General features: G+C 41.1%; 1 protein-coding gene across 1 annotated transcript in view; it reads right to left on the bottom strand.

Annotated features, from left to right (window-relative positions):
• Positions 1-612: 612 nt before the first annotated feature.
• The window catches only part of ppargc1b (peroxisome proliferator-activated receptor gamma, coactivator 1 beta), a 93,388-nt gene continuing 77,155 nt past the window's right edge, over positions 613-16,845 (bottom strand). Inside the window, exons 5-12 of the mRNA XM_038698848.1 lie at positions 14,283-15,312; positions 13,681-13,726; positions 11,725-11,789; positions 10,604-11,261; positions 9,425-9,482; positions 8,909-9,027; positions 6,828-6,955; positions 613-6,434 (exon numbers count right to left, since the gene is read on the bottom strand). Of these exons, the coding sequence (XP_038554776.1) occupies positions 6,343-6,434; positions 6,828-6,955; positions 8,909-9,027; positions 9,425-9,482; positions 10,604-11,261; positions 11,725-11,789; positions 13,681-13,726; positions 14,283-15,312 (2,196 nt within the window). The 3' untranslated portion in view covers positions 613-6,342. The remainder of the gene's footprint in view (positions 6,435-6,827; positions 6,956-8,908; positions 9,028-9,424; positions 9,483-10,603; positions 11,262-11,724; positions 11,790-13,680; positions 13,727-14,282; positions 15,313-16,845) is intronic.

The following is a 16,845-nucleotide window of genomic DNA, read 5'->3' as shown; positions in this document are numbered from 1 at the left end:
CCGGAACCAGTTTTTTCATGTTGCTTCAACACTTACCTCATCATCAACACTCAACACTCATCATCGCTGAATTAAGGGGCGCCACTTAGCTCACCACTAGAGGGCACGCCCCATGTACAAAGGTGTTGTGTGTCGCCCCCTCTCTCTCCCAAGTTTCCTGTCTCTCTCTCAACTGTCCTGTCACAAAAAAGGCAAAAAAGCCCCCCTCAAAAAACATAAAAAATAAAAATATCTCTGAATTATATTATACTGTACAATAATCATGTGTATGTATGTGTGTGTGGGGGGGTGAAAGGTAATGATTTTGGGTAATATAAACAAAAGATGGTTTATGGTTCTTCACATCTTGCCAATACATATTTACTCAGAGGTGGAAAGTTACTGTCTGGCAAGTCTCCAAATAGACAAATTGTCAGTATTAGGGAAGGGAGACGTAAGTTTGCAGATCTGGAGGAGTCCCGAGAAAGTTTTATTTTTTTCCCAAAACATCGTAAACGATGCTGCAGTCTGTGAACGTGGAGAGACATTCTTGACAACAGTTAGGTTAAACAAAAGCTTTAAATTTTGATGATTTTCTTCCTCGTTCAAAAATCACCACATGCACTGAAAAAATGCTGTTCATTAGGATTTTATTTTTTGGAGGCAAATCAATGTATATATGTACTTTATACAGTATATGAGGAGCACATCTCTACAGTTTCATAATGTAAACAATCTCTGAAGAGAAATGTATTCAGTTTAAAAGGAAGCCATAGTCTTCTGTTTTAAACTATTTACATGAATTAAAATATAATTTATAACATCAGATACTTCCGCTTCTATGAAACTAGATTTTAACAATTCAAAAATACTGAAATGCCTTTGTCTCCACATTCTCAAGACATATGAAATCACACAAAAAGGAGAAAATAACACCATTTAAAGACATCCAAACTAAGTGGCATATAAATAAAAAAAGAAGAAACGCAAAATAAAACCAACATATGTAAAAATATAAAATCTCACTAGCTGTATTTACCTTTGTTTTACCAAAAACTAAGTTAAAAAAGAAAAAAAAATCATTTATGTGAATTGATAGTCATTAGATGTAAATAGACAATGAAATCAACAGTAATGAAAATCAACAAAAACAATGTATGCCCTTTGTCAAAATATTTCCTTCCACCAAAAAAAACACCCACTCACATTTAGCAGATTTTGACAGTTTGCAGTCCCTACTAAGTGCCTATTTGACATCACTGTTGCCATCAAGTTTGACAGATTAGCCATTAGTTTCTGTGTATTATACAACTGTTGATGTTGAAACCATTTTGCAGATCAAAGATAGAAGAGGAATCTGAAACCAGAATCAGGCCGGTATTGCAAGCACTCCTGTCCTGGCAGGGGCTAATTTGTTGGTGTAGCTCGGTGACAGATACATTGTTTGCTGAACTAAAGAAACAGTGAGCGACATAAAAACCAAGAAATGTTTTTAGTGGGCCATGGCATTGGAAACATGACCCCTATAAAACTGAATCTGACGCGGCCGTTGATAATGACACATTTTTCAGGAGCCGTCACACGCTCTTTATTGGTGAGGTTTTATTTTTTGGTCAACTTGCCTATCAAGTTTTATGGTTTTCTTGCCATTTTCCATTTTTCTGAAATGAAGAGTGGAAAGAAAGGTATTGCATTCTGACGAGGGTAATTCCCTTTGGAAGGTTTTTTTTTTAAACTTTTTTTTATTTGGATTTGTTGTCCATCGACCTAGGATCCTAGAAGTGGACAGCGGTATTATGTTGCAATGCATCAGTGTTCTCAAAACACTGAGGAGAATGGTCAACATCAAAGTTTTCTATAAGAAAGTATATAATCATCTAGATATCTACACAAACACACAAATATATATATTCATATATATGTATATACCTTTTTATAATATGGCTATTGAAAAACGTTTTAATTACGTCAGTAATTATTTAATAATAAACCACATTGGATTGGAAAGGAGTTGTAATAATAAAAGCTAGTGGTAGATTCTTCCCCCCCACCCACGATTGATTTTTAAGGCTTGCCATGATGAAAAAGGGGGTAGTTGCGATGTAACTCACCTCTAGAACAATGGGGGCACCCTCAGAGGAACAGTGACAGCCACTGTAGCAATCCCAAAACATGCTGCAAATAAGTGGAAATCTAAATTTTGAATTACATATAGAAACTGTATGCACTTCCTCCACGAAAAGGAAAACAAAGCTAAAGGCCAAACAGGAACTAGTTTTGAATAAAAAATATTTGCCATGTTTTAACTATTTAGGTTTGCTACCTAAAGCCTTTTTTGGTCATCAGTAAGAGAAACTATTGGGAAACTTTCCACATAGGTTTGAAGGCAAATTTCTTCTTCTTCTTCTTCTTCTCTTCGTTGAACTCCACCCCTTTCCCTCCCTCCAATGTAAAACTACTTCTTGTCATGTCCCCTTCGGGTGACGAAGAAATTTACATCTTCTGCATTTTTGTACATGCAGAATTGACAAATGTATCAAATCAGGCTGCCTTCATGCTTTATGCATTTGTCCTGCTTTAGTCTGCATAGTCTTTCAAACACAAAACACCTCCGCCTCTCAGACCATTATACCATTCTGTAACTTGTATTTAATTGTAATTGATTTAATCCAAATGCTTCCTTTTAGGGATGCAGCAATGAAACTGGGATAACTACAGTGTCCACATCATCTGTATCAACAAGTCTGAACATTAAACTAGGCCAAACCAGCAACCATTTTAAATTTTTTTGTTCTTTTCCTCCCTCCCACATTCAAAATGTGGTAATAACATAGATATAGCTTCCTTTCAATTAGAAGAAAATATTATGAAGATATTTCACTACTTGGGATGTTATTTGTGCAAGAGTATATTAGTACGATTTCTTTTGTATATGTGTTATGTGTTTACGACACAACTGACCACATTCTTCCTAGTTTGTTTTTAGGATTTTTTGTGTTTAACAGCAGTCTACATACAGTACAGTTGCCTTTTCAATCTGCAGCTCAAATATTGCCCATGTTGTAGTTCAACAACCAACCATACACTGTACATTATTAACTCAGTTTTCGGAAAGGCTGTCTTAAAGATAAGATTATTATGTATTGCATTTCAAATTGCTTTTTAAGAAACAAACCAAAAAAATAATAAAACACAGAAAAATTTGTAATTTCATAAACAGCAAATAAACCTTCTAGTGTGATAGTTATAAAGGGATGTTTTTTGTCTTTCTTTTACAACAGTGTTGGACTTTGTGTGAAGTCATTTCAACTTAATTTTTTCCCTTAATTTCCTCCCTGTACTGAACAAACAACTTATTGGAACAAAACCAACCTGATCGTCTCCTGTCTGATTAGCAATCAACTATGACCCGCCACCTTTAAAAAACACACACAATACATTTTATGTTTACAACGAGGCATAGTGCTATATACACATTTCATATTCATATATTATATTTTCTTTTTTTAATATGTAAACCAGCACATTCTCTCACTTTTTAGTAGTATACATACTAAGCACAAATACTCAGTTCAGTTGTTCGCAATTACTTTTGTAAATATTAAAGACCCCCCCCCTTTTTTTTTTTTTTTTTAAAGGTACCTTGTTTCTCAATCAGTATGTATATCACTAAATTGTTTTTGTTAGTTTTGGACATCAGTGAGCCTGGAGAAGGTGCGTCCCTCTAGGCCACTTTACTTGCTGTTATTTCTTTTGAATCACTGAATAAGGCGCCTTTGTACTTAGTGTGCGTTCCTAATAAAGTCAAAGGAGAATCGAGTGATGTAAACATTCAATTTTTTGTGTGTTACCAAGGAGTTGATTAGATAAAGAAAGGAAAAAGATGAGGAAAGAGGGATTATCTGTTTAAAAGCGGGGAATAACCAGGGTTTGGAGAAGACCTGGAAACAAGGCCTTGAATTCACGAGAGACAGAAAACGATAGAGTTAAAGTTAGAGAAAGAGGCGGGCTGCGTTCATTAAAATGCCTGGGACAGTTGCGGAGGAACAGGGAAATCAGGAGGAATGGCGTGTCCCTGAAGAAAACAACAAAACGAGGGCAGGGGGAGAAGATTGGGAATCTTCTTCTTCAACCAAGGAGCCACCGTTCAACCTCTCCAGCCCTCTCCTCGCCAACCTCCGAGCGTCAGCAGTGTCCGACTCAAACACGAGACAAAGACAAAACACTCAGTTACACAAGGACACAAGATCGAGACTCCAAAAGAACGGACCCGCTAAAAAACGTATTGAGGCCGGCAAAGGAAGGATTTAGAGAGAGACGGGGATTATTCCCCTCACAAGTGGCTTAGTGGTAGGAGTCATAGTATAAAAAAATCAAACGCAAACCCCCCAGGCTGCCCATACCCGCCCGTCAGCTGAGGAAACCCTCACACAGAGAACATTTCTGACAAAAAATTACACCAAGTGTGAGACATTTATAAGAGGGTAGGGGCCAGTAGAATGAGGAAATAAAAAGACAGGGGGAGCAGGGATGGATGGATGTGAGGTAGAGATGCTCAGCTGATGCAGTACCTCGCAGACGAGAAATCCAGATTCTCGGCCGAAACTTTTCATTACTTTCACGCCCATCCCTTGCTCCTTCCCTGGCTGTGTTGTAGGTGGCTGTGAGGTGCCACCGGATTGGCAGGCTTGGGCTCTCTCCCTTTTCATGGCGGGTGCTACTGGCTGCATCAGGAATGTAAATTAGGCGCTATCTGGACTGCAAGCCAAAATCGACTAAGCAAGTCTACCTTTTTAAAGCACCAAAAAGCTTCACAATCTTTGGGCAAGCAGAAATGGGGAAAACACGTTTACATTCAGATTATTGAATACATTCCATTTTAACCAACAGATTTGTCTACTTCTGTCAATAACAATGTTCCATGGGTGGATAATTGAGAGAAAATTTGTCTGTTTTGTTCTTTGAAACCCAACATCAAGCTACCCCCAAGGATTCCTGGACAATACAAGTAGTTGAATTTCATTTACAGTACTTTGCCCTGCAATGACTGATGGACTTTGTGTGAAAGACGATTGGACTGTGATGGTCTAGATGAAGGGCGGCTGTGATGAATTCATAGTGAGTTCATTACTGAAAGCGCCTATGGCTACCAACTTCAATTTCCCCATTTTAATCCTGCTTGCTGCAGTCCAAATGTAAACAGTAACTGTTGCATTGGCTGTGGCATTCGGGGGGTGTCATTAGGCTGCAGCCTTTATTGGACACATGTTCAGTGGGACCCTACCAAGATACATTAAGACCCCTCTAGGTGTGGAAAAAATTTACATGGAATCAACCGATGAAGCCAATCCTGGGATTTGCTCAAACCCAGTAAATATTTTTTGAAATTCATTCACACTGAGCAACATTTAAATACATGCTTTTCCAATAACTGCTTTAGTTCACAAGGTTGGAAAAAATTTTGAGAGGAACTTTTTCCCAGGATCCAGTTGGGGTCTTAATTTTAACGCCTACCAAACAGAACCTGCAGCAGCCAGTAGCAGAAGCCAAAATAGTCAGCATGACAGAGTTAGAGATTAGAGTCAAAAGGGGGAAAGTGGAGGACAACGGAGACATTTGTCTCCTTACAGTGCATAGATCAAATCAAGGAAGCACTACAGTTACAAAAAAGAAAAAAACATGATTTTTTTCTTCTTCATTTTAGATTTGTAAACTTTTATCAGTCATCAAATGATTACATTAAATGTTTTTTTAATATACTCTTTGTCCATAACACACACACAATAGATTTTAAAATTTATAACATCCACAATTTTTCGCTAAAACAAAGCAGGTTTTTTTTTTTTTTTCCTCGTTATACAACCGCACAACTTTATGGTGAACACAGTTTGCAGGCTCACCACCCATGACCGGAAAGAGGGAGATTTTCTTCTTTTTCTACAAAACAAACAGAACAAAGAACACGCACACGCAGAAACGCACACGACGACGACCAACACAACGCAGGAATAGCAAGGATTTGCTACAGCGGTCTCTCATGCCCACTCTTTCAAGGCAGGGCGATGTTACCAACAAAGTTGTCTTATTGTTGTTCAGCAGAGAACTGTATCATCATTGGGAGTTGTTGTACCATTGCTGTTAAAAGTCCCATTTCCTCCATTGTCTCTTAACTCCACCAGACTCCCAGCGACATCCTCATTTTTAAGCAGTATCCTCCGGTGAAAGAAACTCGTTTTATTCCAATGATAAAAATGTAAACATTTTGCGAGGTTGCCTTGCATGGAGGTACTGAGAGGCCTGTCTGAGGGCAGGGCCGTGTAGCCGGAGGGGTGTTGCTGCAGTCTACGAAGACTGGCCAGTCTGTCAGCGGTGCAGTGACTTCTGGGCCTCCTTTAGCAGAGTGTCAAAGTCCAGTGCATCGTACTTACTCTTGACAGGGCCTGGACCTGCCTCATCTGCAAAACAAAAAAGGTAATTGTCAAATGCAAGAAATCAGAAGTCAAATTCCGGGTCCTAGTGGAAAATATAAGACCATTTCAGATGGACTGTGTGCTTCTTAAAGCCAGAAAGAAGGTACAGTAAACTTGCCTGGTGCGCTCGTGCAGAGTTCAGCTTTGGTGGATTTTGACTATTTAAGCATAAGCTACTACTAATAGTCAGTAGCTCTACTGCAAAACCACCCAGTAGTCACCACATCACCAAGCTTCCAGCACTACCAATTTTGTGAGAAAAAATACTATCTGTCACTGCCACTAGGGGCACCATAGTTGCCTGGTACACTGTAGTGCAGGTCATGCTGGTCTACTATTTGAACCACTTATAACTGTCTGTGTGTGTGTTTTCATTACCAAGATCTATGTAGCGTTTCCTTGTTAGCCTCCTTAGGCCAGCAGGTCCGTTCTGGAAAAGAGTCTCCCGTTCTCTCCAATGTCTCTGAACCCCCGGCTGGCAGATCTTTATCACCCCACAGCGCTCCCTACAACCAGATGGATAGAGAGACACATGCATTAAGATAATGACAGTTTGCTTTTGAGGAGATAAAGAAGGTACATGCCGGCATCAGTCGTGATGGAGAATCCTGAATCAGTCACATGAATCCTATCATTCAATGTGCATTGAGCGCACAAATTGAAAGATTAATTGGACTGTAATGGTCCAATACAGAAAACTCCAGAGGAAATCTCCTGCTTTACTGATCTGATCTCTCTCTGATAGGGGTGTGGAAAATAATTGATTCTTAGACGCATCGCGATGCGGACTTGGACAATTCTGAATTACCTAAAGGTTAACTGATAACGTAATGTTGACGGAACGAAAAAGGGGGAACTCGGAAATGCGGTGTGCACACAACAGAGATGTGTGCTCCCTGTTCGGCAAGGCAGGCAGCTGTTGAATGAATGACTGTTGCTACTAAACTTTCACATGATTAATAAAATCAATATGCAACTAATGTTAATGATTTTCACCGGCACACTGTGCAGCATGGTAGCGCTTAGCTAGCGTCCCCTGCTCATTCTTCAAAGGACAGCTACATGACAGGCGGTATAGTTGACGGTGAAAGCGAGCGGAGCAGAGGAAAATATGAACGATAGGTTTCAGTCTGGCAGTAAATGTACAGTGTAGGTCACAGTGCGTCCGTTAATTAAATGTCTGTTGTTTTACAACTGTTAGAAAAGTGAAGGCAGTTATCGTTAGCTAATATCTTTTCAGACTGCGGTTTGGAAGCTGAGCAGGACTTTTTTGGGCTGCTAGATTACAATAATCAACTTACAAGACAATACACAAATATGTAACTACACTAGACGAGACAAAAAAAAGAACAGCTGGAGCATTGCAAAGTGTGTAGTTCAACCCGTATCTGAATTTATACTAATAACAGCAGCATCAGAAATGAATATAGCAGCAACAGAGGTCAGTAATAATTCTGTAATAATGTAAAAAAGCTATGTAAAAAAATTAATTAACATTAAGAGCTGCATTTCATTACTACCTACTTAGTTGGTCCAAGAAGTCACACAGTGAAAAAAATGCATCTTTATCCTATTCGTTTTACAATCGCATCGTAGCCCTCATCATCGTAGAGGTGCCTAGAGATTCCCACCCCTAGAGGTGATCGAGCTATCAAATCGAATGGTTGACAGGATAATCGTAATCGAATCGTGAGACCAGTGAAGATACACACCCCTAGTCTCTGGACTGATGCCTGATTTGTATTTACTACATCAAGTACATTATAGCTCTGTATCAAATTTAAAAGAACATATATGCAAAATAAGTGAAATGACAAATGTTTTCTGCAACAAAAAGAGGGCAACTATTTTATCCCTATGTAGAAATTTGTCCTTGACCCACTTTAACTATTTAGGAGCAGTGGCCACCATCAGTGCGAAGCCCTAGACTAACTCCAGTGCCTTGGTTGAGGGCGATGGTAGGAGTAGTCACAGTATCTAATATTTTAATAGTTTCCCTTTTTATGGTGTGTGAGAACCAAAGCTTCTGAAGTAACCTAAACTAACATGAGAAAATGTTGACTGCTGTTGATACTAGGTGTCTCACTAGATGTTTTCCATATACAAATAGGATAGACAACAAATACTGCCTTATTTCTCATCATCGTTTTTTGTGTTTATTGCATCTCAACTCTGTTTCGCACAAGGTTGCCAGATTACTTCAGGGAAATCAAGACAGGCATTTCTGATTTTCTTGCTATTTATATTTAATTTACCAAGCCCAGTAACTCAATTTTACAAATGTCTCAATCTACCATGAATTAATGACATGACAACATGATGTGACTACAAAACTTCGATCTGATTATAAAGTCAGTGCAACTTGCATATACACAGACTGTGATCCACAGCGCAAAACTGTACTGTATCATCAAGGTTCCCATATCTTCAGATCAAGGAATCCAGATCAGGACACTTACTCATTGCAGATGATGACTTTGCAGTCGTCTGCTTTGCCAAAAACCTGGAAGCGTTTCCTCAGCATGTTCTGGGTCACGCTGGTTGGCAGGTTGTGGATGTAAAACACCTGGCAGTTGTCCTGGCAACAGGGAAACCATGGTAACAGTCAGGACAAAGGACAATACAGAATACAGATAGACGTGGGAACTGAAGTAGGAAGGCTGTGTGTAGGGCGGCATCACGAGGCTCAACACTTCAGACCCTGTGGTCATTTACATGCAGTGCATTATTCTGATCTTGCAGGTGCAATATGCATCTGCAGATATATGCTCAGTTTGTGTTTTTATGTCCAAACATTTGTACCAAAATCTAAAAATATTTAGATGTTTTTCCGCATAAACCATTTGCTTTAGACGTGTGTTGTATAGTCTGTGCCAATTCAGGGGGAATTTGCTTTTTTGATTAATAGCAAAAAAGTTTGAATTCAATAGTATTGCAGTATGCAGAAGACTGTAGGGCATGAATGTTTCCTGTACCTCGTCAGACTTGGCTTTGTTCCTCTGCTTGTCGTCAGGACAGATCTCCGAGTTCTCACTAAAAGAGGACGAGGACGGAAAGAGGAGAGGATAGTGAGATAAGGATGGGCACAAGGTGAAACTGAAATGTCAGACATGAGGAAACAGGTGAACTGCAGCAAAAAAGGAGACTTTCTTCCACTGACTGCAGTACGGAATCACTGTGTTCTTTATCATCTCTTTCTCCTACATTCCCACCCCCTTTTCTCTGTTACTCATGTCTTTCATGTGCAAAAACAATAGGACTACTGACCTTCTTCTATGTGAGACAGTCAAACTGTAACTTGCAAGGATAAAAACGAGCACTGGCCTATTCGAAGTAAGACAGTATAGTCTTGGATTAAAATGTTTCCATGAGTTGTTTATGGAACTATTCCATTCATACTGTATTTCTGTTTGCATGTGATAAGAGCATCACCCTATGTAAATGCAAAATTGTGGCTGACAAACGCAACAAAAATCTCAAACAAGTGTTTAACTGTAACTGAATTTAACTTAAAATTCAAAAGCAACAAGGTTGGTCGCATGGCTAGATATGGCAATGGAAATAGGGCGGGGTTCTTTTTTGCAGCCAGAAACAACAAAACAAGTTGATGTGAGAACACACCACGGTTGATGCCTTGAGTTGAAGTTTGTTTGACATCAGCCAGCAGCATTCAACCTTTGTGATGTGTCACATATTTGTTTTCTCTTGTCTCTTGGGTTGGGTGATAATAGACTGTATACCATAAGACGATAAAAATGGGTCAACCATCAGAGATTTTGCTAAACTGTCTATACTGGGGCGTCTCTCACTGTAATATCTCTCTATTAAAATTTTGCGAAAACACTGTACTTTTAGACATTTTTTACTGCAACATACAGTAAGAGTAGAGTCAACGTAACAGCCTCTGTTATGACGCAGTTGGTTTTACCTATGTCGAACAATATGCTGAGAAAACTACACTAAAGACTCATACTTGGATAGCCTTTCAATAATGCAGAATTGTTCTTTCTTAGCTCCTTTCCTCTGCCACATTCATTCCTTTCTCTTTCCCTCTATCTGATACTTCGCTCTCTCACTGTTGATCTAATCTCCTTGACCCACATCTTGACAGCTCTCCCTTCCCTCCTCTCACGGTCGTTGTCTCTCTGTCTCACCTGGAGTCTGTCTTGCTGGCGGGGGAGTCGGGACACAGGTGGAGGGTGGGTGAGGGTGAGCGAGACACAGATGAGCGCTCCGCCTCTTCCTCTGAGGCTGGTGGTGTGGCAGCTGTGGACGGGCACTCTGACGGCGGCGATGATGATATCACCACTGTCATCTTCTGCTTCTCGAGTGGTTCTGCGTCTTCTGATGCCACAAGCTTTTCACCGTTCTCGTTGCCCTTTCCATCCGATACCTGATCGTTGGCTGCTTTGGATGCTAGGGTGCTAACTCCATCGCTCCCTCCTTGCGACTGCAACATGGCGCCAAGCATGGCAGCACTACGCTTGCGGCTCTCCCTGAGGCTCAGCGCACAGTAGTCATGGTCGCCAAAGGTGCCATGGGTGTCACTGTCACCTGCCTGGCCCATGCGGCGCAGTTGGGCATACAGCTCCGTCTGCTCTGGAAGCTTCCGCTGGTGGTGGGCACGCTGAGCCCAGGACGAGCCCTTTGTGGCAACGTTGGTGCTTGAAGCCAGGTGAACAGACTCGCTGCAACCCCCTCCTTCGCCACTGCTGCCACCACCTGCTCCTTCACCACTCTTTCCTCCCTCTGCCGGTTTGAAGAGCTCATCCTCCACTGGTTTGTGAGGTGGGGTGGTGGGAGGGGTGAGACCTGAAGGGGAAGGGAAGACATAACCACATGAGCAGGATTCGAACTACCAAGAAATAATCCAACACATAACCCCCTGTAGACGTTTTTGCAGTTCCGTTTTCATACTGATTAAACAAATGATATTTAACTTGTTAATTATTGAGCTTTGAGTGGCTGGTCGGCAGATGTTACCTTTGGACAGAACCAGGCTAGCCGTTTCCCCCAGTCTCAGTTTTAATTCTAAGCTAATCGGCAGTTTTTTCATCTACTGTAACTCACTGCAAGAATAAGCATATTTCCCAAGACACTTTCAGCATCAGCTCAAGGAGGAATCTAACTGACAATGTCAATGCACGTTTTCCTCTTACTTCCCAAACAATAAGATTTGGTCCCACTATCCCTGTCCCTTTATGACTGTGTCTTGAGGGATGTAACATGTTGATGTGCATACAAACAAACAACTTAGTAAACATGATGTGTTTACCTGCCGTTCCACACAGATCGACACTGAGCGTCTGCTCGAAGGGCTTGGTGCCGTACTGGGACTCTCTGGTGGTGAAGAGAGGACAGAGAGAAATTAAAGATTGCTGTGTCATGTTGGAATCTGTTGTATTTTTCAAACATTCAAGTTAACAGCAATCCAATAACAATCTTTAATAGGCTCTCAGTAAAAGCTCTTTCCCTCCCTAAAATACAGAAACAGCACAGTTTCAGATGATGTCTGCTGAATTTGAATTATGTTTCTCCCTGTAAATGCTACTGGCATTTCTCGGCGCTCCTCATTTCTTATCACAACAACCATATGTACTCCGCTGTCCTCTCCCCTATTCTTCTTCTGCTTTCTATTTCTGGCTGTCTGTTTCTGTTTCTCCAGTTGCCATGAAAGGCAGGAGCAGTGCCGAGCCGATTGGCTTCAGGGGGGATATTACTTACCCTCCACAGAGAACAGGAGAGTAAAATAAATTTTTAAAAAACAACTTTTGGTTTTTTTTTGGTGAGCGCTTTAGAAGACAGATTCATTTAGAAGATGGACGGACGCCAGGGGTTTGTACAGGAAAACATTCAGCTTTGTGACTGGTTAGAGCTGGAGAAGTTCCAGGCTTTGAGCCTGGATGGGTGGGTGGGGGGGTTAATTTGGAAAAGTAAGAACATTGAGGACACTCTGTCTGGCAGAGATTAAAATCTGAGTAAGCCAGCCAGGGGTCCCAATTCATTAGGGATCTTGTGAAAAAAATAGCTGAATTTGGGCCTGGTTTATCTTGTTACAAGTTCAGAATAGTATACACTCTTATGACATTATACATGACATGACTGCAAACTGTGCTTACTGATATGGATTAAAACACAGGCTTTCTTTTTGAAGCATGAAGACAATTATGGTCAAACATGGTCTAGATAGCGCTGTCAAGCTTTGTTATGCTGAGTGTAATTATGTACATTAGTGTCACTAACTTTGTTTCAGAGGCTTTTCCACCCTGTAACAACAAATCTCCAGACCAAACACTTAATACCTTTAAGTGAATATGTATTAATTATGGACTACTGCCAGATTGTGAAGCATGAGATTATATAATAGAGACAATGAAACAAATACCTAAATAGGATCAAATCAATTGGTGCTGAATGTTAAAAATTACAGCAAAGGTGATTAACACAGTAATTTGCACATTTACAAGCATTAGATTAGTATAACTGAAAAAATCCTGTGCTCCTTAATGGTAAACCGCCTCTCACTCAATACTCATAAATAAGCGATTCCCAATATGTTGACTGCATTTCCTCGGCAATGTGGAACAGTAGCCTCCATTATATCCATTTGGAATTTAGATCAGACTTAAGTGGGACTCTATTGGAAAAAGATCCCAGCCATGCTCTACTGTGCATGTGGCTCTAGTTACCAGAATCTAGATCACAACCTAGTAGCAAAATAGCGAAAACACTACATCAAAATAAAAAGAATGATTGGTAATTAGCAAACCAACAGTTTAGCTATAGTTAACATTTGTTCACGGTTAAGGTTATTAGAAGACAGTTTTTTTAATTAGTAGTAATCAGTAATGCACATTTATTGAGCAATTTAGGATTATTTAGTTACAATTTCAAAGATTTCATGTATGGATATAGCCTTTAAATTTAATGAAGTTAAAAACTGAATGATTGGTGAACTACCACTGCATTTTGTCTGGTCTTCAAAATAAACTATTTGAAAAAAAAAAAACCCTACAATGTCGGTCTCCTTTTAGCTTACAAAATAACTGGCTATGAATTAGAAGAATTTAGTGCAATAAGAGGCCAGGAAAAAAGACATTCATTAAAGGATGCTTTACATGAAGTACTCTGCTACTGCAGGCTTGACGCTGCATGAAAAATGAAGGAGTACTTTTACTAAGCATCTACTGTATGACAAAACACAGCAGGTACTTTATATGGTGATACTCACGCTGTGGACTTGGGGTTGAGAGGCAGACAGAGGCAGGCTCGCTTTTCTGCAATCGGAATAAAAAGCCAATTACAACCATGCATTACATTACATGCATGTGAAGATGCAGATACATGGGAAGATGCATGTCTGTCACTTTTTCCATTAACAATGAGCATGAATGTGTAAGTCTGTTGTGTTTGTATCTTGGGCTTCATTTACACTCAACACTGGTATTTTCTAACCGCTTATGTGACTCTGATCTTTATTATCAGTGTGATCAGCAGTCACATTTTCTAGTCACATTTTTTCAACTCTGGTCTGGATCTCAGACCATAACCAGACATAAGAGCTGCAGTATATGTGACTTACATTATAATGCTCACATCTCCAAGGACATTCAGTAAATCCTACATCATTCACATTGTTAAATTTATCATTATAAATTATTGGCTGAGCCAGTATAAGTATAGGGAACAAAATAAAATTGTAAAAAACCTGAATACTTTGAGATATGGATTACAATTAGTCGTTAAAAAAAAAGTTGATATTAACAGCTATAAAAACTACACAATAAAAGCTTGTAGTATGAATGTAACCTGTATCTTTCCTGTCCATCTCACCGTTTTGGCAGCAGGGTTTGGTCGATTCTGTTAGCAGCTCTGGCTGCGTCACCGTCGTGGTTGCCCCTCCTGCTTGGGTTGGTAGGAGTTTGACTCCTGCTCGTCCCTCCTCCTTCTTGTCCTTCCCTTCTCCTTCCCGCGCCCGTCCAGGCCGCAGCCTCTTGGCGAACCGGCTGGGGTAGGACGCAAGACGTCGGGAGCGCCGAACTGAGAAGGAGCCGCTGTCCTCTGCTGTTTCCTCAGAGGTTTGAGGCACCTCAGAGGAGTAGTATCTCCTCTCAGGGGACGGAGAGTCTTTACGAAGTTCCAATTTAGGGGTAGTGGAGCTGGGGGAGTGGGCTGGGGCTGATTTAGCCAGGGCAGAAGAAGCAGATACTCCTTCTCTGTTGGGGCTGAGGGAGTGGGAGTAGGGGGGGCTGTGCAGTCTGTAAGGCTTGCTCACATCAAAAGAGCTGCTCTGCTGCAGGAGCTCACGGAGAAGGGAGCTGGCCTTCATCTCCCTTCGCTTTGCGAATGGGAGCCTCCTAGGGGCACTGTTGCCTGTCCCAGTCAAAGCCCCACTAGTCCCAGGAGTAGCCACCAAGACAACTCTGCTGTGAGAGCTTGTGGTGGCCAGGCGGGAGGCTTCAGGTCTGGCCCGAGGCCTCTGGAGGTCACGGTCCTTACGCTCCGAGCCCTGCTGCTTGCGTGTGGGCAAGCAGTAGGTGTGCATGTAGGTGATCAGCTCCACCACTGAGTGCAGTTCTTTCTCTGAGCTGAACTGAGGCTTGGCTGGCTCAGTGGGGACAGCAGCCACAAGTGCCACACCCTCCACCTCACTGCTGGAAGACTCCTCCTCTTCTTCCTCCCCTTCCTCATCATCCTCCTCCGACTCACTGTCCTCATCCTCTTCTTCCTCTTCGTCCTCCTCTGTGTCTGGGGCAGGGGTGTCCTCTGAGTCCTTGGCGGTGGTGAGGTGGCGGTGAAGCTCGGTGCACAGGCGGCCCGCTGGACGCACCGCTCGGGGCTTACGCTCCTGTGGGAGGTCACTCTGTGTGAGGGTAGAGACACACATGCATGAATCCCAGTGTGAGACTTTATCCTCAAACTGCTTGCTCTGTACATGGCTAAAAAATTTAGCCTACAAGCTGAAAAATGTTACGACTGCAGTCACATATCAACAGAGATGAGTTTAATTATTGAATGGAGAAAAATGTTCTACATTTTGAGCTTTTCTGATGTTATGACAATAAAGAGCCACTGAACTGAGGCAAATGAAGAGGTAAATGGATGAAAATGAATTTGCGAGAGGAGAGCAAAAGGAGAGAATCTACACCTGTAACTCTGATCTTGTTAAACTTGTCTGTGAACTGGGGATTAGACTACAAGAATTTAATGCTGCAATAGTAAGTAAGTGATGAGAGTGAAGTAACCATTAAATAGACAACTACTAGCCAATATGGCCTGTCTAGTAAGTTACTCTCTACCACACTTTTGATCATTTGGGGTTTTTCCAGAACCTGCGGTTGAAATAAATAACATTTATTTAAAAGTTATTCATCTAAATATTGTAATCAGGTTTTTTTTAAATTGAAATACATTTTCACGTTATTGGTTTTTAAATTAAAAATGAAAATAATTTTAACTGTTCTAACTGTATGTCTTTATGAATAGTTACCCACTTACCCTATACCAGCTTTGTACACATTTTTTATTATTTGATTTTGTACACACTGAAAAATGCCTTTTGACTCATCCAAAGCAACAGATCATCTATCTAGATCGACACATTGGTCTTTGACTTTGAGAAACTGACACTAAAACCATTTTACATTTTCTATTAAACTCTGTTACTGTGCTGGACATGTCACATCACACTGTCTACAGATGTTAACAGGAACAAGAAAAATGAACCACTAACAACAGTAACTGACTCATGAACGCATGGGTGTATCTTCAATTTCCTGCCCTGGATACAGCAACACTGAGCACACAGCAGTAAGTTTTGCTTCCGACGTCGTGAGAGATGATTCAGTGTGCAGCTGCGATGAAATGGCTGATTCTATTTTACTCCTACAGGGAGAGGAGAGAGACTATGATTCACTGTTGACCTCTTGCCCTGTCAGTCAATACTCTCACCATCTGCCATAGCAAAGCCACACTACTCTAAAAAACGAACACAGACATGCACACTACCGGCAACAGTGCGGTAAGGATGGTGTGTGATGGATACAGGCTTGGCTTATTCCCGCGCTGCATCCTGGGGGGATTTTGTATCCTCTTTGCTTGAGCCAGAGCAGAAGACTGTTTTGTGCTTGTACATGATAAATTACTGGTGTTGTAATCAATGACCACTTGAAGCACAATGCTAGACAGCTATCCAATTACTGCTAAGTCATACAGCAGTAGCCATTGTAAATGTCCTCTCCTCCACAACACCACATCTATCATGGGCAGCAGCTGAAGGTCTCTGCAAGCTTGAAGGCTCAGTGAGTTTCCAGTCCAAAAGGAGATGTGTAATTTGGAAAATAAAACTATTGTTGCACTAGCTGGACAACTACTGGCTGCTTTGCTGTTTTTTTTC

This window comes from Micropterus salmoides, unplaced genomic scaffold (assembly GCF_014851395.1).
Source record: "Micropterus salmoides isolate LMB-PRFRI ecotype aquatic unplaced genomic scaffold, ASM1485139v1 Ms_hic_scaffold_5, whole genome shotgun sequence".
In the NCBI taxonomy this organism is placed as follows: domain Eukaryota; kingdom Metazoa; phylum Chordata; class Actinopteri; order Centrarchiformes; family Centrarchidae; genus Micropterus; species Micropterus salmoides.
This window is presented reverse-complemented; position numbering and strand designations above follow the sequence as displayed.